This window comes from Balaenoptera acutorostrata, chromosome 8 (genome assembly GCF_949987535.1).
Source record: "Balaenoptera acutorostrata chromosome 8, mBalAcu1.1, whole genome shotgun sequence".
NCBI lineage: Eukaryota > Metazoa > Chordata > Mammalia > Artiodactyla > Balaenopteridae > Balaenoptera > Balaenoptera acutorostrata.
In genome coordinates, this window is record NC_080071.1 from 18,763,813 (window position 1) to 18,790,215 (window position 26,403).

General features: G+C 37.3%; 1 protein-coding gene across 5 annotated transcripts in view; it reads left to right on the forward strand.

Moving 5' to 3' along the window:
* The window catches only part of GPD2 (glycerol-3-phosphate dehydrogenase 2), a 138,768-nt gene that overhangs the window by 62,373 nt on the left and 49,992 nt on the right, over window positions 1-26,403 (forward strand). For all 5 annotated transcript variants that reach the window (XM_007183100.2, XM_007183102.3, XM_007183101.3 and 2 more), the window contains exons 4-6: window positions 7,002-7,126; window positions 8,427-8,524; window positions 9,858-10,021. In XM_007183100.2, the coding sequence (XP_007183162.2) occupies window positions 7,002-7,126; window positions 8,427-8,524; window positions 9,858-10,021 (387 nt within the window). The remainder of the gene's footprint in view (window positions 1-7,001; window positions 7,127-8,426; window positions 8,525-9,857; window positions 10,022-26,403) is intronic.

Below are 26,403 nucleotides of genomic sequence, written 5' to 3' on the forward strand. Positions count from 1 at the left end.
GCTTTTATTTTGTATTTTTTATGTTATATCTTTTTTTACTTTGCTCCATTTCCTTCTTCCTTTCCTCCATATTAAATCAGCTTTGTATCACTCTCTGTTTCCATACATTAAACTCTATAGATACAGTTGCTGCCACCTTCAAGCCCCATCAGAGACTTTTCTCAAAACCAAATCGAGGCTCCTGCCCTGTGTTGATCTTGGCCAGCCAGCTGGTGGTTCCCTGGCCTGCCAGGTACTGCTCTCCAGGCTGGGTCCATCTTCCTGCCTCCTGGGCATGTCCCAGCAGATAGTCCACAGCCCCAGACAGTGGTCAGCAGAAGCTTTTCCACCCTTCTTCAATCCCTGGATTCCAGCACTGGTCTGTCTTCTTCACCTCTCCCTATCTCTTGCCCTTCAGGAACTGAAATCTTGGTTACCTTTGCCTGTTTCTAGACCCAGAGTCCACCAAGACAGAGGCTTTGGGCCTAACTACTCTACTCTGAGTTTCTGCTACATTTCTGGTCCATGAGGTGTTTATTTTTGAATCAACCATGCCTTAAAATATATGTATGTATGTGTGTACATATATATATATACATGTAAAAAAATATATATATATATAATTTTCTCTGTGTTTGGAGAGGAAGAGTTTAAAGCTGAACTCGCAGTGCCATATTGGTCAAAATTTTACCTGTAAGCAATATTTATAATAGCAAAAAGAGTGTGGTATGGTTTAATAAATTGGGTCCATTCAGTTATTCAGAGAGGTTTATAAGTATTTACAGGGATAATGGCTAAAATGTATTGTAAATTGAAAAACAAGTTGTGACGAATGAGTTTGTTAATTGTATTTGTTTTTGAAGCAAAAAAGTACACAGGTTTACAAGCATAAAAAGTTTCTGGTAGAATATATGGGACATTTTTAATAGTTAAAATTGGTTATGTCTGGAGTGGTCATTGAATTGGTTATTCTCTCTTTTCATCATTTTATATTGTTTGAATATTCCTTCTCTCTTTGAATACTGGCTGTTTTTATTAAAAAATAATAAAAAGTAAAATAGTAAAAAAGTATATAGTAAAATAGTAAAAAGAGAAAGCAACAACAGCAACTTCCTTATTCCCCTGAAACTCTATTACTATAATTAGTGTTATGGCTTAATACATTTTCGTGCCTCCATAATCATGTGTGAACTTAAGGGACTCAACGTATGTTAATGATATGTTCTAACTTAGCATAGTATCTCCATTAATGGTTTATATGTTTCTAACAGAAAAATAGAAATAGGTATAATAACCAATCCAATATTATATAGTTCTGTAAAATGTTAACATTCACTGTTAGAAAATACTAGGCTTAAAGCATAGAATCCTGATCATGAGGATTAACAAGCCAGGATTGCTTTGCAGCTTTACAGGAGTGTTATTTTTTAGAGAAATTGGTACTAATGTACAGAGTGTCTAAACTTTTTGATTTGTGTGTTATTACCTGGGTGCCTCTGGTAGTTATTTCATAGCTATTACTCTGCCCTTTCTATTTAAAAATAGTTAAATAGTGCCACATCTGAAAATTTATTATAATGAAATAAAGATGCAGAGAGTTTAAATGAAAATATAATCTTGCAGTACTGTGATAGTGAAGGTAGGAAATAACCCAAATGTTCAAAAACAGGGAATTGAATAAATAAATCATTGTAAATATTTAACGTATTACTATTCACACATTAAAAGTGAAATTATAGAAAAATATGTATTGACATGGAGAGATGTTTACGATAAATAATGTTAAATGAAAAAAATGGAATGTATCATATGATCCTATTTTGGTAAAAATGTGCATATGTGATTACATACATGCACAGAAAATGTGAACATTTAAACACCCAAATGTCAACTGTGGTTATCTCTGAGTAGTGTGATTACAGGAGGGTTTTATTTTGTTCTCTTTACTTCTCTGCATTTATTATATTGAGCGTGTTTGCATGCATAATAAGATAATCAGTAAAAGGTATTAAAATATGCTTCTGTTCTGTTTCATGTTGTAAAAGTTAAATGTCGTACCATTCCTCCCCTTAGATGGTAATTATCCCTCTGTATTCATCCAACTGTCTTTTTTTTTATTTTTATTTTTTAATTTTTTTTTGGCTGTGTTGGGTCTTCGTTTCTGTGCGAGGGCTTTTTCTAGTTGCGGCAAGTGGGGGCCACTCTTCATCGCGGTGCGCGGGCCTCTCACCATCGCGGCCTCTCTTGTTGCGGAGCACAGGCTCCAGACGCGCAGGCTCAGTAGTTGTGGCTCACGGGCCTAGTTGCTCCGCGGCATGTGGGCTCTTCCCAGACCAGAGCTCAAACACGTGTCCCCTGCATTAGCAGGCAGATTCTCAACCACTGTGCCACCAAGGAAGCCCTATCCAACTGTCTTGGTCCATGAATTGGTTTAGTTGGAAGTGCCTGGTAGCTAGACATTCTCACTCAGGACAGAAAAGGCAAGTCTGTGAAGAGCTGTATTTCGTTCACATCCCTGACCCCACCCAAAAGATACAACTTTAACTTCAGCGATGGGCAGAGTATGACTGAAAGGTCGATTTTAAGTTGACTTTCTTCTTCTGCTATAACTAATCTTGTTCTTCCACCAAAGAATTTCAGAGTAATCTCATTCCAAATATTAATACTTTACCACTGCAGTGAAATTCATGAGAATAACTACTAAAAGCAATCAATTATAAAAACAAAAAATCGAATAATCATTACCACTCCCAAATATTCTGGTTCATCTCAGCGGTGATAGAACATATTGCTTTCCATAAAAAGTAACTTCTGAAAAGAAAAGAAACAAGCAAAAGCTATTCCTTATAAAATCTTGAACAAGTTTAGTGAATTATCATAAATGTACAGAGGCCAGCCCTTCACTGGTGGGCATGTGGGGAGATCATTCTTTCCACTCTGAGGAAAGATCTTCCCCAGTGCCTCACATCCAGCTAGGCACAGTTGCTGGAAGCCTGGATGCATTATTTTTGGTCTCCTTCAAATTTAATTATTTTACCTAAGATGCAAAATGTTAACATTGAATGTCACTTAAAATACTGTTCAAAGACAAATATCATATGATATTGCCTATATGTGGAATCTAAAAAAAATGGTAAAAATGAACTTATTTACAAAACACAAAGAGAGTCACAGATGTAGAAAACAAACTGTGGTTACCAGGTGGGAAAGGGATGGGGGAGGGATAAATTGGGAGACTGAGATTGACATATACACACTACTATATATAAAATAGATAACTAATAAGGACCTACTATATAGCACAGAGAACTCTACTCAATACTCTGTAAGGGAGTGCAGAGTACTCTATGGAAAAGAATCTAAAAAAGAGTGGATATATGTATATCTATAACTGATTTACTTTGCTGTACACCTGAAACTAACACAACATTGTAAATCAGCTACACTCCAATAAAAATTAAAAAAAAATACTGTTCATTCTCTTTGAGAAGATAAACAGTGCTCTCTCTTCACTTCCTTGCTTTACACTGAAAACAAAAAAACAACTAAACTCTTATTTTCAGACTGGAGGTGGAAAAGAAGTTTGAATTTTTGAGAGGTGAAACAGGAAGGAACATCTTAGGTAACGGAATCATGAAAGATCATTATAAGGCTTTAAACAATTTCATTGTCTTTGCTGTAGTCGGTTAATCAGTTAAGGGAAAAGCGGTTGTAACTTCTAATAATGTCTTGATTTTGCATTACTTTCCTCCTTCCTCAGTCCATTGTTCTCATCCAACAAAAATGAGAAATCCAGAACGTTTAGCATAAAAGCAGTTGAAATTTTTAAAATGTTTTCTTTTTAAGGTTTCAAAAACTTTTGGTAATACTTTTAGGTTACATGGTACTTTAATATATCAATTTAGCTATAAATTTAGAGACTAAATTTTTATTTTTTATTTTGCTCTGGAAGGAGCAGTATCATTTCTCTTCAGAAATTCTGGTGGGTAGCTTGACGATACGACCCTGGAAATAATGGGACAAGAAAAAACAGCCTGGTTTGACAGAGAAGCCCATTTTAACTTTTGTTGGTATTCACTAAGGTTTTTCACATAAGTACATGTGAATAACTTTTTTAAATGTCCAATTCTTGCAAAAGCAGTTTTGAGGCTTTAAAGTGTTAGCTGTCACTTAAATATCCTGAAATATCCTCCTGAGATGGCTTGCTAATTCCTAGAGTAGTTCCCTGCCTCACACTGTGTCAGTTTGGGAAAGAAAAAAAAAAAATCCATCCTGATAACACACACCCATAAAATTCTCTCTTCCTATCACTCTCCAATTACCATCTTCTGCCTTCTGAGGCTAGACTCTTTATCGCCCCCCTCATGCTGTGTGGTTCCCCTAGAAGGTCTCCCCACACTGCAGCCCCTGAGTGACAAGCAGACCCTAAATAAGCTGGGCCATTTCAGTCATTTGCCTTCTCTTGCTTAAGCTGATCTTTGCCAGTGATAATTCCCTTGCGCCTCCCCTCCACCCATCTGAACACATCCTCTTCTGTTGACTCAGCCTTTCTCCAAGACCCCATCCCCAGATACAATTAAAATAACTACCTTGGCTGCAGTTATTGTTCACACAGGGAATTTTGTTATCGATAAACTACCCCCCAAATTTTGTGACTTCAAACAAGGAACATTCATTCCCACACAGTGTCGGTGGGTCAGGAATCTGGGCCCTAGCATGGGCCCTCTGGCTCTCAGTCTCTCACCAGCTGCAGTGCTTCCTAGCAACTCACATGGAGGTTGGCAGGATTCAGATCCTCACAAGTTACTGGACTGAGGCCTCAGTTCCTTGTGACCTGTTGACCAGGGGCTCTGTTGGTTCCTTGACTCAGAACAAGACAGGTTGCTTTATCCAGGAGGAAGTCACAGTCTCTTGTAACCTAACCACGGAAGTGGCCTGCCACCATCGTGGCTGTATTCTGTTGGTTAAAAGCAAGGCACTAGCTAAGCCCACACTCCAGGGTAGGGGATTACATGCTAGGAAGTGGGGCTAACTGGGGACTAAGGTATCTTCTCCCACAGCCTGTGGGTACCTTTGGGTAGGTAGGAGCCATAGGCTGGATGGGAAAGCTGCATATCCTCTCTCAGTTTTATGTCCCTGCCTCGAATGGTGTGGGCATCTTAATGCCATGACTGATTCCAAGACTGGAAGGGAGGTGTGTTCTAAGTAATTCAGCTCTTAAATGCCATTTGAAAGTCAACTTCCTCATCTGATCTTCAACTGAAGAAAAGTGGTATATTTTAGTACTGCAAGAAGAACTCTCTGTGTTGGACTTACTAAGAAAAGGTAATAGAGCTCACCAAGACAGTGCATTGTAAGAGAGATTGCAAATGTAATCTCGACTAAGCAATTTGGGGTTTATATCCTGAATTTAATTTTTGACCCACTTTAGGATAAAGAGTCCTCTGCATTTTCAAATGCAACACCTATGAAACTTTGCTTCATTTTGCTCATTTGCCTCTCTTTGGGTTGGGAGCTACTTGACAGCTTGGTCTATGTCTATTTCATTTCTAACACCAGCACTTTACCTGGCACTTAGGCTCTCAAAAAATATGCACTAATATGATATATTTTTCTGTGTGTTTAATACATCCTGTACTAAATTTACTAAGCATCGCTAGAGTTTTCATAGTTGAGAATTTTACAGATCTTCTTCTGGCATAAATGCTTAAAAAGAGTGACCTGGGTCTATGATATCTGTAATTTCTGTGTTATTTTGCTAGTTCATTAGAGCATTAGCAGTTTTTGCCCTTGAATCAAAGTTCTCTACTTTTCTCTCCACAGTTTCCAAATATTTTGTCCTTTTGAGTCAAGGGAATTGCCCTGATTTTATGATGACATTTGGGTACGATATTTAAACTGTTAGAAGTTATAAAAACGACCCTTTGGTATTAAATGTAATAAATGGCTCTGAATTGAATACATGCACAAGTTCTCTTATATGAGCTTTGTGAGCCCAAACTGCTCCAGTTACATATTCTCATTGTAATTGGATTCTATGACATTCTCTCATCCCCCAAGAGTATGGCAGGCCATGAAAATTTCTTCTGGCTTGGTGCTGATGTATACTTTGGGTCTTTTGAAATTTTGGATTTCATATCTAACTAGTGTATGGAGCTCGTAGCACTGTTGGTCCTCCCATTCCTGAAGAGGCAGGGGTGTCTCTGCAAGAAAACCAAACCAAACCAAACTTATTTCATTCTTAAGAGATTTATTGCAACCCTCAAAGAAAGCCAGGTTGGGAGGGATGATTTCTAGAACTGACTTGTCTTTGTTCAGCCTCACCTTTACCAAGAATATTGTCTTTTCTTTACTCATGGGTACTCTGTACTGGGTTCATTTGTCCTGGCTTGTGTTTTTCTTTGTAATTCTACAATATTGTGCTTGCATGTCTTCAGTTAGACTATAAACTCCTCAGCATCAGAGGTTATTCTCTTCTTTCTTCTTCTGTTTCGATGTCTTTGATCTCTTTTCCCATCTTATACCCACTTTCACACCACTCCGGAAATAGGAACCGGCACGTAGAGGGCTAGTCTAGATTCACGGTCGATGCATCAAAGTTGACTGGAGTTGAGAGGCTGGCACACGTCTGGACTCTTGTAGCGAGGGCTGAATGTGAGTTCCGGAAGGCATCGGTAACAATACTGAGTTAACTCTACATGGTTAAAGATGGGTGCCAGACTCCCCTTCGACCCTCGAAACACACCAGTGTATGCTACTGCCATGAAAATTGCACTGTAATATTTTCTAGCTGTGATTCATTCACAGTTTAATATGCTTCTAGTTCTGGTTTGACTTTTCCCCCAGGAAGAGACTAAAATCTCTTCATTATAATATAGACAGTGTACTGCCCTTGGAATACAAATTGATCCATGTTCAGAGTAATTTTTCTTGTGACTGTCTCTACCCTGGAGAAGTGCCTTTAATGAATTACATACAAATTGTGTAATTTAAGGAGTTAATTTGGTTTTCTGGTTACACAGGACTAAAAGCAGCCCTTGTAGAAAGAGATGATTTCTCATCAGGCACCAGCAGCAGAAGCACTAAATTGATCCATGGTGGCGTGAGGTATCTTCAGAAGGCTATCATGAAGTTGGATATTGAGCAGGTAACTGTGTATGCTAGTTGTTAAACAAAAATGGCGACTGTGCTTTTTTCCACCCAATTAAATCAGGATTTTTTTTTGTTTTTTTTTTTATGGCTTTTAACATTCCTTCCTATTGGAAATACCTATTTAGTGTATTCTGCTGGAGTGTCTTTCAGGAGAGGTGTGTCAGTTTTTTTTCCTGTAGCATTATGTTTGTGGGTAATCAGGGGCTTTTTCTACACAGGCATGTCAAAGTAGCAGATTTACAAAATCACTTTTGGATGTGTTACTTTTAACAATTGTGATTGTTTTGTTTTGTTTTTTTCCCCACCAATGGCCACCAAATTGCTACTTCCCAAGCAGTTTCAAGGGAACTGTGTTGTAATACATGAGGAATATTAAACTGATCCTCTTAACGGCAGATGCAATCATACTGCATATTGTCACTGACATATTCTTAAGGAAAAGATGATCTGAGTCATGCTTTTTTTTTTTATGTCACACTCTGTTGTGTCCAGTCTGCCACCATTTGAAAACTGCCAAGGCAGTGTGGAAGATGACATTTCCCAGAGGAGTAAAAAAAAAAAAAAAAAAAATCTACTGAACTCCCTATCTGCTTTTCGTACATGAGAAACACAGCAGCACTTACTTGACATTGTCAGTTTTGAATCTGTCCCCTTTTCTTATGTGTCTGTTTAGCATCATGATGGATGTGAAGAAAAGAGCATGGGGTTTAGAATCAGATGACTTGTGGTGTGTTTCAGCTTATTTATTTAATTTCTCTGAGCCTCGGTTTTCTTATTTGTAAAATTAGTATTATGATAGTAATGCTGGGTCTTCAGAGAGACGTAATGAGGACTAAAGACAAAAGCTGTTTAATGATAGTCTGTAAAATACTGTGCAACTCTTAAGTATCATCTCTGCTTGGGCTAGTGGAGGCAAGAAGGAAACGTTTAACATGAATCTGAACCATCTGTTATCTCTTATATGAGAAAATATAATGGGGGACTGGGAAAAGGGACAATACAGAGAATGCAAGATAAATTATTACAATAATCTTGTAACTCAAGTCAGGAAAATACCTTACACCTGGGAACTCTGACAGCATGTTTTTCTCCTATGCAAATACAGTTAAGGTTTCTAAAAAATCTTTCAGGTTGACAGCATGATGTATTATTAGAAATTTGATTAGGAGGGAGCTATCCTTGCTCAGAGGTAGAGAAGTTTCTGTGTATCAATCAGTTGGCAGGGTGTCTATTTGCCATTTGAAAATATTATGATCTGTTACTGCCAAACTAATTTTCTCTGTTTTGCTTTTCAGTACAGGATGGTAAAAGAAGCCCTTCATGAGCGTGCCAACCTACTAGAAATTGCTCCCCATTTATCAGCTCCGTTGCCTATAATGCTCCCAATTTACAAGTAAGCCTTTTGGTATCATGTGTGTACTCTTTGCTTATCTGAGGTCAATAGAACACAGTTTTTTTGTTTTTTTGTTTTTTTTTAATTTATTATTTATTTATTTATGTCTGTGTTGGTCTTCATTTCTGTGCGAGGGCTTTCTCTAGTTGTGGCAAGCGGGGGCCACTCTTCATCGCGGTGCGCGGGCCTCTCATTATCGCGGCCTCTCTTGTTGCGGAGCACAGGCTCCAGATGCGCAGGCTCAGCAATTGTGGCTCACGGGCCCAGTTGCTCCGCGGTATGTGGGATCTTCCCAGACCAGGGCTCGAACCCGTGTCCCCTGCATTGGCAGGCAGATTCTCAACCACTGCGCCACCAGGGAAGCCCCTAGAACACAGTTTTAATGGAAATAGTTCCTCAATGTGTATTTCTTAATGTAGTTTTAATTGGTCCTAATCTTGAATCCTTTTAAAATATTTTCCTTTGTTGCATTTTAAAAAGTGTGACTTCTCCTATATTACTCTCTGCTGACCCACCTCTAAGGGCTAGCTCTTGAAGGCAAAGGAGGTTGTGTTCTGCACTTACAATTAGTAGTGTTTTACTCCAGTTTCTGAGAGTATATACAGGGGGAACTACATTTGCACTGGGGAACATAAGAGGGTCATTTGCAGACTAAAATGCAGAGCCAGAAAGAATCCTGCTGCAAAATCTGAACTGACATATATCAACTCCAAACCCTAAGCCATTTTGTGTCATTTAAAATTTCCAAGTTAACCAAAACTGAAATTTGGTTTGGAGGTGTCAAATAATCAAAAATTATTAAACCCAATTTTCTGAATGTTGTTAGAGCTATCCATCAAGTTGACTTAAGATGGAATACAGGTGCTAGGAAATACAGAATTATGTAACTCTGCTAGCTGCATGAGTCTTGTGGGGCCTGGAAGCAGATTTTATAATTTTTGTCTATATTTTGTCATAGATTGCTTAGGACATCTTAAGCCAATGATTCTGTACCCTGGGTGTACATTAGAGTCACTCTGATCTTGGCCCTAGTCTAGTTAAATTGATCCCTAGAAACAGGAGGCCCAGGCATCTATATTTATTTTTGATGCTCCCCAGAAAATCTAATATGCAGTCAGGTCCAGAACCACTGCCTTAGAGATGATTCATTTACTTTTATCATTCAGCTGCTGGGCTGGTGTCAGAACAGGCAGGCACTTCTCTTGTTTCTTCTGCAGTACACTTCTAGGTATACTTTGCTTTTCTTAATAAAAAGTGTCTTGTATCTTAAAGTGACATTCTATAATGTTATACTCTGTTTCTAAAGAAACCTTTTCCCCTATTTATGCTGTAGGTGGTGGCAGTTACCTTACTACTGGGTAGGAATCAAGCTGTATGATCTGGTTGCTGGAAGTAATTGCCTGAAAAGCAGTTATGTCCTCAGCAAATCAAGAGCCCTTGAGCATTTCCCAATGCTCCAGAAGGATAAACTGGTAGGAGCAATTGTCTACTATGATGGTATGTGATTCTATTTTTTTTACAAGATACTTTTCTCCCCCTCGTGACCCTTACAGCATATTCTTAACGAGACAGTTTTGCATCCTAATTAATGTTAATCTTACACAACGCACAAACATACATGCATACACTCCACATAGTGTTTTGCTCTTAATATTGCTTGTTTTTGCATATTCCTTTTCTTCTTGGATTTCGACTTTGTATCTCATGGTTGGTTTGGTCCATTTTCCATCATTGTGTATTTGGACACCACCTTCGTGCCATTTAATTTGATATGTTTGCCAGTGAACACTTGCCTTATGGATATATTATAATGTTGAAAGCAGCTGAGGATCTGTTAGGTTTTCTAGATGAAACCTCTATTTTCAAGGGATTATAAACCTAGAGAAAAATGCCCCCTGGGCTGAAATTGACATGTTTGTATTTTGCACAGGACACAATTCTTGAACATATAATTTATGTGAGAAGGTAGATGAACATTGCATCTGTTAAACCAGTTCCTCAGTTTTTAATGCTTCTTTTATTGTTGTTAGATGTTTTCTAACAGTGACATTAGTACCCATTTGCCACGTGTTCAGTGTTCATTCTTTGTGTTTGTGTGTGTGTGTGGACAATACAATTTTGTACACTTTTATCTGAAGGAACTAACCACTTAATATATCTCCAGATGGACCACAATACAATGCAAAACAACACAGGAAAAGCCATTTGTGAAGTTTTACTATAGTTTTAAAGGGTGAATGGAATTTGAAAGTAGTCCAAGGATGTCTATTTATAAAGAAATAGCTGGACACAGATAATTATACATGTTCAAAAAGTCTTAGAAATTTTGTGGCACAAAGGCCCTATAGGGTCAGTGAGTTGTTTTTACCCCTACTATGTGATCTTTTGTATTTAGTGTTAGATGTCTGAACTCTTAACATGAAGAAATGTTTTTGTTTTTCTGTTTTTCCAGGAGACTTTGATATTTATACTTCATAACATGGGATATCCTTAAGGCTACCCCTACCTTTTTTTCTTCTTCTCAGTGTTAGGTTTCTGAATCAATTTAGCTGTCTTTCAGGCTTTCATGTATGAATGCAAAATGTGTACGTGCAGATAGGGCAACAGGGACAAACTCAAGAAGATGTGTAAGAAGCAACAATATTAGAAAAATGCTAAGGGTCTTAGACAAACATTAAAAGTTAGAAAATTCACAGTTTACAGTGCCTTCCAGCATCTAAACACCACGGGGTGGGGGGCACTTAACTACTTTTTTGGTGCCCCTGATTGAGCCTGCATGTTAAGGGACAATCTTAACTGTGACTATTCTTTCTCTGCTTCAGACCCTTAATGTTAATCCACTGTAGTTTGTTGGGTGATTATATTAAAGAGGTTTTTGATCCAGGAGGAATAAGAAGGCATTCTGCAAATGGCCCCCTGCCCATCCTGACACGAAAGTGTTTGTGTCCTTTGCCTCTTAGTTTGAATCCCTCCCTTGCAAACTGTCTCAAGAACTTGGCCATTTTCTCTACCATGTGATATATTGAACACGAACTACTTTTATTTGTTACTTTTATTTTTTTAGCTTGTGCATATCTGAACCTCCTTGAGAGGAATATTAGTGGATGTCATATCTGAATTTGTGCCATCTGTGTTATGTTGGTTTGATATTGTTATGAACTATAGATTCTTAACAATTCTACATGGAGAAACCAAGGGAAATCTATGTCATATACTTCAGGAGAAACACTATCCTATTAGAATCAAGAGGAAGAAGAATTTCTTTTATCTAGAATTGGCTTTTATAGTTTGTTACAGGTTGCAAAATTATGAGTTTAGCAAAGATTATTGAAAAGTTAAAAATTATTATTTAAAATAATTTCAAATTGATATTCGAAAATTGATTGTGAAACCCAAGTCTTGAAAAAGTAAAAATAATTCTAGTCACTGGAAATAATTTCTTTTTTAATCTTGTTCTGAAATGATGCAGGTCCAACTATGTCATGCCTGAGGCAAGACAAAACAACAATGTGAAACAGTGTAGTTCTATGGTTTCACAGCTGTATTCACAGATAGGGCAACTCTTGTTAAAGCTAATGGTGTGATGAGCAAATTAAATACCAACATAGAAATAAGGTAGAAAGGAGCATATAGTAAAGGAATTAAATGTAATAAATGTGTGCTCAGAGAAAGGAAGGGATGACTAACCCTTCAACCAGAAAAATAACATTATTATCCTGCTACCAAAGTATTTCAGAGAGGAAAAAATACTTCCTAAGCATATACCATTGCAATTGAAGTCTAAACATTGTAATTTATAAGGTAAACATTTCTTAACAACAACAGCAACAAAATACTCTTCTTCTTAAATAATCATTATGAGAATGTAGTAACAGTCTCCCAAATGATTTCAAAATACATTTGGGCTACATGAAATAACTTTTTTTAACTTAAAAAAAATAATTTATTGAGGTGAAATTTACATAACATAAATTTAACCATTTTAAAGTGAACAGAAATAATAATTTTTATAATTCCCACCTTGGGAGAATCTTGATCATAATGAAAAAGTGGCACAAATAACTAAATGAACTTTTAAAATCTATAAGAAATTTTGCCAATTAACAACTCTGATTAGTTATCCATCACACAGTTACTTCACTACCAGTGAAAAATGAAAAGTAATGGTGTGAAAATATAGTCAGACAGACTACTAAACATCACCATTAACGTGGAGGGACCAGTGACTGAGACCATCTTTAAGATTCTTTCAAAACTGAGATGTTAGGTCTGTAAGATATTCCCTCTGAAGTACAAAATGTACAAAGGTCAAAAAATTTTTCTTAATTATTCATGCAAACAGTTTATGCTAAAAATATAGTGATGATCATTGCATAGGATTAAGGCAAAGCCTTTTCCTCCACAAAAGTCCACAAAGGGAATAAGATAAATTCCACATACATTTTTTTTTCTTTTTATCTTTTTTTTTATTGAAGGATAATTTACATATAACATTATGGTGGTTTCGGGTGTACAACATAATGATTCAATATTTGTGTATATTGCCAAATGATCACCACAATAAGTCTAGTTAACATCTATCACCATACATCATTACAAACTATTTTTTCAGATGATGAGGGTTTTTAAGATTTCTTAGCAACTTTCAAATATACCATACAGTATTATTAGCTATAGTCACTATGCTGTATATTACATCCCCAGGACTTATTTATCTTATAACTAGAAGTTTATGTCTTTGACCACATACCTTTAAATGTAGTAATTATAGTGGCACTTCTGTGCTTGGCATAGGTACGATCCATTGCCATATTTTGTTAAACTCTGAGAAACAAACTCACATATGTGGAGGAATAACTACCATCTTTTTCAGTATAGACAAAGTAAATGTCAAATTTCTCAGTAAGATCCATTTGAAGTGAAAGTTGAGATAGGAAGTGACATACTAGGTTATTTTTTCTTTTTATATTCTGTTAGAGAAAGCATTATAGTCGCCTCACTTGTTTTCTGCCTGAGACATGTCCTAGTGTTTCCTCTCTGCTCCTCTCCATATCCTACCCGAGATCCACCAGCTGGACCCTGTCCGTGGCCATTACCACTCATCAGGGGGTTTCCACGTAGAGAGTGTCGTGACTGGTGCAACTCTCCCACGTCAGCAAAAAGTATTTAAGGCACGACAGGCTCGGGTGACTTGGCAGGCTGTGAGGTTATGTGAGCCAGCTGTGGAGGGCGAGCCAGTTTCCTCAGAAACTTACTTCGTCTTCCTCTGTCAACTTTACTTCAAACTCCCTGCTCCCAGAGAAGATCTTTGGTGCCATTCTAGTTGGACTTCAGTCATCCAATCCAGTGCACAGAAAATGAGATATAATTAAAACTCATTAAATATGTAAAACCATTAGATACCCCCATTAAGCTTCTGTAAGATGAAACTGGAGAACAAAATTACAGCTTTAAATTCTTCCTTCTGAGAGTCCAGGCGGTGACAGAGAGAGATGTCTGTTATTTCATACCCGATGATGCCCTTAAGTATTCCTCATGCACATATGAAAATAGCAACCTACGAGAAATTACATTGGCTTTCCTAGTGTAAATAGAAGTTGGTTACAGCCATGTTTCAAAGGGGGAATTAAAGCCCAGGTTTCACTAGAATATTCATGTTTATTCCAACCTAAAACTCACAGCATACAAATAGATGAATTCAGCTGAGCTCGTGAGAGAGCAAAGCCAATTTAATCTCTGGCTCCCCTGAGGTAAATGCAGCTCATGGTCCTGCCCCCGCCCCCCACAACCTCAGCTATAATCCCTGGCTCCTGGAGGTAAAAATGCACTGAAGTGAGGAAAATTCTGCAGCAGGATATAATGATCCAAAATGACAGGGACAATAATGACAATGAATTTCATGTCTCCCAGTCATGAGCTGGAGATGCTTGACTAGGCTGACTTATACAATTAAATTGTTACAGGTACAGCAGGAGATGCAGTTAGCTGTGAGCTTTGGGGAATGAGGCCTCTGGCAAAAGGCATATTGTGGAATCCAGACTCTTTTGTTAGGAACAAACTATTATTCCTCTAGGAATGCACCCGCAATCGTATACGTCAATAAAAGAAAGCCTGGGTTAAAGACAAGTCTTTTAAGGTGTTGATTTTATCTACTTTGAAAGCTTAAAAAAAATCAATTACCCAATAACACAAAGGTGATTTTTTTTTAGTCTTATGTTTTCATTTTTGTTTTTCCATTGAGTTCTTGGAACATAAGTCAAATCTAAAGATGGTGCCTTTAGTCCTCATTTTCATTATTTGCAAACACAATTGTTGAACTATAATTGAGTGTTATCTACTTTAAATCTGGACAGACACATTAATTTCTTCAGAACAGAAATAGATTGAATACATAACTGAATAGTGTGGATTTACAAACAAAACAGCAGTGCTGGTATGCAAGTTTGTCTCTGTGCTTCTTGATGCAGTTCTCATGAGGTTGTTATGGTGATTCTAAAGTGGTTGTGTGAGCAGCCTCCTGGGTTGCAAAGACCATCCACTGGGGGTAGGAAGAACATATTAGAACTTTTCCTTAGACCTGTTTCTAGCAAATTCCTTAGAAATGTCTGTTTTTACATATGGTTTAAACGTCTATAAGTACAATAGTACAGGTAAGTAATTTATAAATAAATAACCATATTGGAGTTATATGCTGACATTTACTGTACTTCTGTAATACTCAACTTGATTTTTCTTTTTTGAACCACTGGGTTAGTAATTTATCATCATTTTAAGTCTATGTCCCAGAGAAACTCTTATGTGTGGCAACCAGGAGATATGTACAAAAAGTTTATTGCAGCACTGGGAATAACTTCAAAAAGGGAAATAATTCAAATATCTATCAAGAGACGAATAAGTAACCCATAGTATATTCTCATAATGGAGTAAAATAGAGCATTGAAAGTGAATTAACTAAGCTAAGCTGAACTCATCCTGAGTTCAGTCTTAGAAAAGATATGTTGAAAGTGGCATGATAACTTGTCTCACAGTTGTAAACATCACAGTCATACTTGAAAACTGCTTTCCAGAGTACCGTAGTGTAGTGGAAGCAGTCAATAATATGGAAGCAGATGACTTAGGATTGCAAACTTTATTGAGTTTTGAGCCACATTACACATCTATGAATTTAGGCTTATAATGTTTTGCTCGTGAAGTGTTTTGAGCTTCAAATGAATAATAAATGTAAAATAACTTTATAAGTATAAAATTATTTAAATTTTAATTGTTTTATTTGAGTCAATTTTATGCATATTGTATCGACCATCAGACTTCAACTTTTCACGGAAATGTTCTAAAGAGAAGCATCGGTTCCACAAATGTCCCTCGCATATTTAAAATTTTCAGATTCTTCCAAAAAATTTGCAAAACATTCTCAGGAAAAAGGAAAATATTGTGCATGCAAACATGCTTCACATAAGTATATAATCTTTGAAATTTAAGGGTTAGAGAGCACATTTTAAAAGAACTTCCTCTAAAATTATCCACTTCTTAGACATTGATTTAAAACCTATTTGTTTTAATATTTTCCCTGTCCATATGCAGTTTTACACTTATAAATTAAGTGAGTAATTTTTATCTTGATTTCCTACTGTCAGCTTTTCCATTGTATTTCTCCTCTTGTTTTCTGTGAGTTACATAAATGAAACTGACATTATTGCTCATATAGCAGGCATATATTTCACCCCCGAATGCTGCCTTTTTGCTATTCAGTGTATCTGGATACCAACGAATGCTAAATGAAGTTTGACATGTACCCCTAAGAAACAAAACTTATAAATTGTGGCTTCCAAGGAAACCTTGAATAAATAGGACACATTTGTGTCCATCCAGGCTAACATCCAACATATGCTTTAGCTTCCTGATGATGAGACAGGGCAAAATAGCCTCTAGGAAAGTTTGCAATTGTTTATTGCTCACTTGACCAGCATGTATTAAATACCAGGCTTTTATTCTCTTATAATTAGTTTTTTTTTTTTAAGAAAATCAAAAGCACACAAAAGTAGATTTGATCAGGTGTAGCGTATGAGATAGTAATTCACATTGTACTCTGCATATAAAAGCTTAAAAACAGTGCTAAAATTCACCAGTAGAAGGGTATGTAGCGTATATGGTGTTTGAACAAATAGTTCTGGTGGGTTCACAGTAAGATACTTACCTCTCACACTCTTGTTGCTCAGTTGACCCTTTTTAAAAAGATGCAAGATCAAAGGCAAAAGCAAATGTATCAAAAATCTCCATGCCCTCTTTCCTCCAGTTTATGCCTTCATCCAAAAAATCCTTATGGAATTTCCATTTTCTAAGCACTGTGCCTGGTATTGGGCCAAATGCATTAAGGACAGAGTTCTTAGCTTTCAGGTTTTGAGAGAGTTCACTGCATATATTCCAAATATTGGGCCAAACACGTGATCCTTACTACAAATAATGTTTTGCATTTGTGTAGCAGAGTATGGTTTTCAAAACATTTTTTTCCCATAAATTGTCTTAGTTGATCAAACTCATCATATACACTGGAATGAGATATCATGATCCCTATTTCCCAGGAGAAGGGGAAGCAAAGTTAAATATCTAGATCAATATTTTGGACATGTAGGGATGTGAAAGTAATTTTTTTCCTTGGCTAAAAAAAAAAAAACTTTACCAAATAAAGATTATAGCATCATGGCTTCTTTCAGCTAGCATTAGGTTTTACGTCCATTATATGCTTTAACAAAAAATAGCCAAATATTGATAGTTCAACAAAGTATATGCGTTTTTACTAAGACATACGCAGAAGTAATGAGAATAATAAAATGAACTTCCAGTTTCAACACATAAACTCATGGCTTAATTTCATCTATACTCCTATTTGATACCCTCCAGCCCCCAAATAACAAATATTTCATCCATGGATATTTTGGTCTGTATCTTTAAAGTTAAGAATTTTCTTTAAAATACAACCACACTTAAAATGTTTAACAATAATTCCTTAAGGCCAAATACCTGGTCATGATCACATGTCACCTATAGTGTCATTACCTTAATTTGCTCCTGGTTAAAAATAAACCCATAAAACAAACAAAATCCTAGTTAAGGTTTGTATATACCAATTCATTCTTTTTATAATAGGTTTCCCATCCCTTCCCTTGTTTCCTCATGGTTTTGTTTAACAGTTCCCCTGTATTTCCTGTACATGTTAGGCTTGTTGCATTAATCTGTTGCTGCAAAAGAAACAACACCCAAACTTAGTGGCTTAAAACATCAGTGGACTCTCTCAGAGTTTTGAGGATGGATGGGGTTAGCTGGGTGTTTCTCACCTGGGATCCCTCCTATGGTTGCAGTGAGTTGGTGGCTGAAGCTGGAGTCTTCTGAAAGCTTTCTTACCTACATGTCTGGCTCCTGGGCTGAGAAGGCTGGAATAGCTGGGGGCTGGTCCTGCATCTCTCTCTCACTGTGGCTTTTCCATACAGCTGGGTTGGACTTTTACATAGACTTCTTATGTGGTGCCTGGCTTACCCCAATGAGTACCAAGAGACCAAGTCTCAAATGCAAGGCTTCTTCTGACCTAGCCTTGAAAGTCACACAGTGTCATTTCTACCACGTTCTGTTAATTAAAGTGAATCACAGGGGCATCCCAGATTTAAGAGACAGGACATTACAAAAGCAAGAAAAATAGGAAGCATAGTTTATTGGAAGGGGAGGAGGTGGGACATCTTTAGTGATAAGTTACAAGGAGGCTGGATCAAATTGTTTTGTCAAAAATATTTTATAGGTGGTGGTGTGAATTTCCATCACAAGTCTTCTTGCCTCTTTATTTTTATTTTTTTAAATTTATTTAATTTATTTATTTATTTTTGGCTGTGTTGGGTCTTCGTTGCTGTGCGCAGGCTTTTCTCTAGCTGCGGCAAGCAGACTCTTCGTCGTGGTGCACGGGCTTCTCATTGCAGTGGCTTCTCTTGTTGCGGAACACGGGCTCTAGGCATGCAGGCTTCAGTAGTTGTGGCACACAGGCCCAGCTCCTCTGCAGCATGTGGGATCTTCCCGGACCAGGGCTCGAACCCGCGTTCCCTGCACTGGCAGGCGGATTCCCAACCACTGCGCCACCAGGGAAGCCCGCCTCTTTATTTTTAATCAGTCATAATTATTGCCTATATCAATTTCAGTATGTCATTAGAGGTTAAGAGGTTAAAATGGTACTTTTCTAACTCTGCCATTCCAACTTCATTTATTAGTTGGAATAGTTATAATTTCCCTGTATTGACTCTTTGCCTACCTTGAGGTACATTTTTGTATAAAATTTCTGGATAAATGCTTGATTCTTTCCATTTATATGCTAGTTTTCAATAATAATGAGTTAGTTTTTTGTTATCCTCCAAATGTGATGAGAGTTTTTTGATTATCAGTTAAACTCATGATTTTAAATATATTTAATATGTGTCAGTCTATTAGAGTTACTGATGTTCAAACTACTCTTTTCTGGCCCATGGGCACCTTCTCAAGTTGGTTCCTGAGCCTTTTTGATAAGCTGTTAATGGTCTACGATGACTTCTGTGCTATCTGCTATGACAAGATATTCTAGGTTAATCTTGTAACTTTCCTGACCTAGACCTGGAAGCAGCCATTTCTCCAATAAGCTTTGACTCCTTCCTGTGGGGAACGGTAATGAGACCATAATCTATTTGCCTCGGATGTTCATTGCTACTGACTGGTCATTTCTAGGTTTTTCTGTAGAAAGAGTTAAGAAAAAGTTTTTTGCTTAAAGAAGAAAAATATGATGAATTCTTAGACATAATTATACTTTAAATTCATGAGTACATGGCTTTTATTTAATCTCATCAATCATACCTCCAAAAATATTATTACTGAAACCAGTTTAAGATTTTTGTTTTTGTTGTTGTTATTGTTCTTAGAGTATATGCCAATGGGAATATATAGATAAATTACTGTCTTTTAAAGCTACTTTACATAGTGTCTATCAGTGTGGTTATGCCATCAACTCAGTACATAAAATCATTTTAATTTTGCTTTAGATCTTTAGGGACTATTTACCTTTTTAAAGCTGTGCTTTTTTAAAAAAAATTATGTAAAATACAGGGCTTCAAAGTCAAAATGAAAACAGGTCTTCAAAGTCAAAATGAAAACAAAGACTATTCAAATAAGGCTAGCTTCTCTCCCTGTTCACTCCACCACATGTCCTCTTTTTCCTTAAAGATAACATTTTAAAAAATAGAATTTTGGCATATCCTTTCATTGTGTGTGCATGTGTATGCATATGTGTATATTTTATGCACACTTTTATTTACTCCCCCTTCCATTTCTTAGGTAATAGTAATACCTTGCTCTTTTCACCTAATATAATGGGTATTTCATTCCTCAGTAACATAAGGAGCCACCAAGTTTTGAAAAGGTGAATTTAAAAAAAGATCCAGGAACCAAATTTCATAGAGTTAAATTTTATAGTCATGTTAGCTGCTTAGATCAAAATATGTGTATTGTCACAGCCTTAGGCATCAATAAACCATATTTTTAAGTTATTTTTCTTTTTATAAGTGAAAATGAAATTTTATTTTGTTTCTGGACACCACAAAACAATGGCATATCTACTAGTTTTACCTGTATAGGGAGATTAAAATTAGGCTGTGAGTCTCAAATGCTATTATTGTCATTTTTCTCTGGTTTGTTTAAACTTGCTAAAACCTAGTACATATCATCTGCTTGTGTTGAAAGCCAAACTTCAGACTAAATGTTCATGTTAATTATAGTCTTTTAAATAGATGGATCTGTTTTATACCAATACATGAAATTATACACTTCTTAGTAACATTTTATTTTTATATTCTTTATATTAATGGTGCATTAAAAAAATTTTAGACATGAAACTAATTAATTGCAGTTTACAGTTAAGACTTAAAAGTTTGAGGGATTTTCTACTTTTGTTTTAGAGACATTGGGAAAACAGACTCCCAAGAAATGTTTAAATGAACTGCATATCGAAGCTTAAAGTAACTATCCAGTACAGTTGTCTCAAAGGAGTTCTACTTCAGAAATATAGTCTCTTACATCATTTTTGGAAAGAAAGGGAGAAGGAAATAATTGCCATTGGAATATGGGGAAATAAATAGGAAATAAAAAAGGTTTTTATTAAAACCTTTTAAAAAAGACCAATCTTCTTCTGATTGGTCTTCAGAAGCTGTTTTTCTTGCTACTTTATTGTATGACAATGTAACGCCTCACGGATCTATCGGCACAGTCTCCAGGTACCCACTGATCTACCCACTCTAGCATGTTTTCTAGAATTCTTTCAAGGGGTTCAAGAGTCTTTGCACAGATAAACGTTTAGAAGAAGGAAGAAAGAGAGAGAAAAACAAGAGTCAAATCCATTTTTAATTGCTCTGCACATGACACACAGCGGCTTTCTTAGTGTAACAGAAGGCCAGGCTGGTATCTACCCTCACAAGAAATAGCAGTAATAAAAACATCTCTTCAATTAAAAAACCCCTATGTTAGTTTCAACTAGAAATTCTACAACCAAGCCCTGGTAATGTAATATAGAAAAACTGAAAAAAGGCATTGGTACATAGTTCTTATAAATGAAACCTTGGTAGATTATATTCTCTGGTGCCAAATAAACCACTATTTTAGAATGTGAATTTCAAACTGGTTTCATTATTACTATTAATACTTATTCATATCACACTTTACATTAGTAAAACACTCCTTAGATCGTTATATCCACCCACAGAAGATATGAACCACACAACCACTTACTTTAAAATAAACTCAGCTTTGCACATTAAATACACACAAACACACAACTGACCTCCCACACAACTTGTATAACTACTGCTTCTCTACTATCCCAAACCAAAGAGGTAGTCTTGCATTCACTGTAAAAGTATTACCAGTGTGTAATTTACTGTCTATTCAGAAGAATAAGTCTTTAATTAGAAATTAATAAAAGAGCACAAGCATTAGATGAGCAGCTGTCAGGTTAAGAACAAGTCAAATAACTTGTACTTTATGTCTTTATGTCAAAGATGATTAATACACAACCCTGAATTGACTTGGGATAGGTAACTCCGAAGCCTCTCAGTAAACCAGAAACTTCCTATTTCCCAGGTGTTTTAAATTCTTCTCATTTTTAACCTGAGAAATACAGTAATGAGTGGGCTTAAGATTTCATGCAGTTCTCCTTTTCCTTACAGAGGACAAATTGTGACTGAAAGTCAGCCGAGAAGAGGCTCCAGAGGGTTTTCTCTCTCTCTCTCTCTCGATAATTTTTTGTGTGCAAAGCATTGTACCTCAGTAGTTACCTCAAATCTGTTTTGGCAAAAGAAGGGGTGTAAATACATTATTATTTAAAAAGTAATCTGAATACCCTCAGGATTTACAAATCAGACAAATTCACTACTCCTGTCCCCTTAAGAGAATAATATAAACCCAAATTATCCTTTTCAATAGTTGCCTCTTCAAAAAACATTAAAAAAAAAAATAACAGTACATGGGGGTTATAAGAAACATGTTTGGTGTAAAGCAAGATTAATATATATTTTTGTCGTTTCCCTCTATCTTCTATTTGTATATTCCTTTTTCTCGTCTTTTGGTTAAAACTCATGTCTTCACGATCCTTCAGTATGAATAAAGAGAGAAGAACATTTAGCCACTCAATTATGTCTATTTTTTCAAGTAACAAAAGATCTTATTTAAAAGGAGCCAAGCATAAACATTATTAACACAAATATAATGAAACAAACATACAATTTAGAGTAATATTTAAAATATATAAATACCTAGATACAGTTAAATACCTCATTCTCTGAAGTTTATTTTATTTTGCTACATTTGCTGCTTAACCTAACTTTGGCCCTTTCTTCTCTCCAACCCCGACAAATGTGAACATCATTAACTTACCCCATACATTTCGATTTAGACTTTTGTCTGAAACTTATCTTCTCCACCCCCCCCCTTTTTTTTTTTTCATACGTAAAAGCAGTCATTTTTATTTGTGTCTTTCCATTGCAGATTCCTTATATTTCATGGCAGGAGGGGTGGGTAAACTTAGGTCCCCTTTTTGTTATTCAAGTATCTTCAAGCCTTTGAGCGCATGTGATTGTTCCTGAGGGCCTTCTGTGTGCTGAGTGGCTCTCCGTGATGCCACCCTCCCCCAATGCTCCCGGGCCATCCGATTTTGAGTAGGTGGTCTTCCCTCACTATGTGCACATTTTGAGCTACAAATTTCAGACTATTTACTCCTCTTGATTCTGTTTGAATTATGGCATTGTAAGCATTTTTCACAGAAACTGAACTTGAAATTTTAGAGACACCACAGGGGCCTGATCCTGTCAGCTCTTATTGAAATTGTTCTTCTGGCTGCAACAGCAGCTACAAAGCAGAGAGCAGTGCCACCCAGAAACGAGGTGCAACCAAGTCTCAGGAATTCAGAGCAGAACCAACAAAGTGACAGGAATGTAGAAGGCTATTGAGTAGTAGAGAGCTGGGGAGAAAAAACATGCTCTAATCTCCACCTCTACTACCCGTATTTCATATAGAAATGGTGCCTTGTCTAGGATGGGGCAGAGGCGCATATTAAAACAAAGTGCCAAAAAAAAAAAAAACAAAGTGCCATAAACGTTTTCCTAACTCGCACTCAGAGAGACCTGTGGCTCTTCGTGTAGGGTAGTCAGTCTGGGTGAGAAGATCTCTGTCAGCCTGTGAGGGCTGAAGGCGGCCCTGGGGAGGTTAAGTTACCGCAGACCTTCAAATCCCTCCTCCAGCTCCACAAGGAGGGACGTTTCCCAGGGCTGGAGGAAGCAGCAGCCACTGAAGCACTGAGTGCTTCTCTCCCTCGTCCAGTGGATTGTGACCACTCTCATTGCTTTCAGGTTTCCTTATGTCCAGGATCCTTGTGTCCAGAATAAAACAGGGGTCCTCCAGAAAATTCTGTACCATTGTAGCACTGAGGAGCCCTTGGATCCACCCGGGTGGTCTCTGTATGTACATTTGATCAATCTATGAAAGGGAAACCGTGAAAAGCCTTATTTTCCCCCATCAATGCATGAGCTGTGAGAGCTTCTGAAGAAATGTTGGAAAATGGCTTATAAGCAGTAGTTGAATTTTAGCCTCATGTTTCTGCTGTTGAAGATGCTCCTCGCAAAACTGCAGGGCTTCTTGACCAGCCTATGTTTCACCTCGTAGCCTTTGAGTCCATCCAGGACTCAGATGGGAAAAACAAAACAAAACAAAACAAACAAACAAATTTCCCCGTAAACACTGCTGAACTTCCTGATTTCTGATTCTTGGGAAGGAGTTGACTGAATGTTGACATGTGTTACTTCTGAACTGAAGTGTACCTACTCTAGGTCTGGGCTTAAGCTGTATGATTGTCATGTCTGTGTAGACTGTAAAACTGAGTACCAGCCCTTTCTAAGGTTTTCTTTTCATTAATTCTGACTTTTCTTCATCAAGATTGGCCTTAATGTATTAGTCTTGGGATGTTTAGAAGGACTGCAAGGAAAGCATTTGCATAGCAAGCTGAAATAATGTGTAGATTCATATCTTTCTAGTTAGGATAGTGTTCTTAGTTTTTTTTTTTCTAAAAAAAATAAATTTTATTTATTTCTGTATCTATTCAGTAAGCATATATTAGCACCATGTAAAATCCAGGCAATTTGATAGGTCCTGGAGATACACAGAATAACGCAAAATGTTTCTTTCCCTCCAAAAGCTCTTTGGAGAACACAGACACGGAAATCAATGGTTTGCCGTACATGTGAGAAATTCTCCAAGAGGCATATACCTAAGGTGGTTGTGGAGACCTAGAAAAGCTTCCATAAGGAAGCAATACTTTACCAAATTTTAAGATGGAGTAGTACAGCGAGGTGAGGTCAGTGAGGGAGGATGTGGAAGAACATTGTGGCCAAAGGCATGAAGGCACACGGAGTACAGGAAGCAGTTGTATAGAGTGTGAGCATCGGGTGTAGAGGTGTGGAGTGGCAAACAGGGCCAGGATCCTGGAGGATCAGGTGTACTATGCTATGGAGTTAAGCTTGAACTCTGTAGGCAGTGGGCATCAGTGAATGAAAACAGCATTTGATGCAGGGAACTCAGAATCTAGGGACCATATCTGGGTGGTTAGTGGGAGAGTCTTGGATGAGATTTTATGCTGATTTGAAGGAACCCAGGCTGAAAGAGAGGTGAAGAGGTAGGAAAAAGAAGGTGTAATACATGGAGTGGTATCCGTCTCTTTGCTCACACTTCCTTGACAACTCCAACATTCACTGACTAGATTTTCTTATATTTTTGATAGTTGTCTTTGTGGCTTGGCCTTTTTATTTACTATATGTCAGCCCTTTCTGGTCTTTTGTTAAATTGTCCTCAGTTTGGAAGTGAGTTAATAAACTAATGTCAAGTGGTTTACAAATTCTGTTTTAAGAGAAATCTAGATTTTTAAAAACTTTGGTAACGTGGGCTTTAAAAACTCCGTAACTGCCCAACTGGCTTATGTCAACATTTTGGAAAGCGTATCAGTCTTTAAAGCAGTGTTAGAGATATAAACCCTTGGGGGAGTGAAGAACGCCTGGTGCATGCTAATTTTGTACTTATCCAGGTGGAAGAGAGAGAGGAATAGCCAAAGCTATAGATAGAACAAAGGGATGTCACCTGCCACCTGGTCTCAGTTTGGGCTTAGCTCTCCTCACTAATTCCATATCAGAACATCAGTGGTTTACTTATTTATTTCTAACCTGTATCATATTAAGATCTTACTTTGACAAATCGCATTTTGATTTATAGTCTGTGCTTTTGGCGTGTGCTTTAATAGCACTAGCCAACTCTAGACACATACTGAATTCATTATGTACCTTATGTATGTAAGTAGTAATACTTCCTTTTAATGAACATACGGTCACATCAAAGTGCTGTGAGGTTGTTTTACAAAAGCGTCTTTGTGCAGTGCTCCTGAGAAGTTTTGAGACATATGTTAAGTTGAAGACTAATATGCTGCATTTTAAGTTGTATTTTAATGGAGTAATGTATTATAATCTGGCCTCTCAAGGTGAATAGTCTGTTTGGGTCTTTGATTCTTAGGCTTAGGTTTTTAATTAGACTTCAATATTTTTGACATTTAAATTTTTTATTTGTGACCAGGTGAACTTAAAGCTCATAAAGTAAAATTGACTTTGAATTTGTATCCTGAACTATGGTACTGATAAAGGGTAGATGAGTGATTCTTTTTCATATTTTCTATAGGCAGTAAGACGTTCACAGAATCTACTCTTATAGATAGCTATATGTGGCAGCCCTAAACCGTGGCTAGATCCGCTAAACTGTTTCTTTTTTTTTTTTTAAGATTTTTAAATTTTTATTTATTTATTTATGGCTGTGTTGGGTTTTCGTTTCTGTGCGAGGGCTTTCTCTAGTTGCGGCAAGTGGGGGCCACTCTTCATCGCGGTGCGCGGGCCTCTCACTATCGCGGCCTCTCTCGTTGTGGAGCACAGGCTCCAGACGCGCAGGCTCAGCAATTGTGGCTCACGGGCCCAGTTGCTCCGCGGCATGTGGGATCTTCCCAGACCAGGGCTCGAACCCGTGTCCCCTGCATTGGCAGGCAGATTCTCAACCACTGCGCCACCAGGGAAGTCCGCTAAACTGTTTCTTACCCTTAAAATATGGACACCCTTCAATAACTTTTGAGGGCAGGGCTCTCCCAAGGCAGGTTGGTAGAAGCAGAGAAGTGAACCAGGAGCAGGCAGGCTCAAGGTCTAGCCTGGCTATGAGCAGTCTTCCAAGGGGAGTGGCTAGCAGTCCTAACCACCTGTCTCAGCTGACGTTGCAACCCCAGGACTCCTCACCCCCGTCCTCATCTGTGT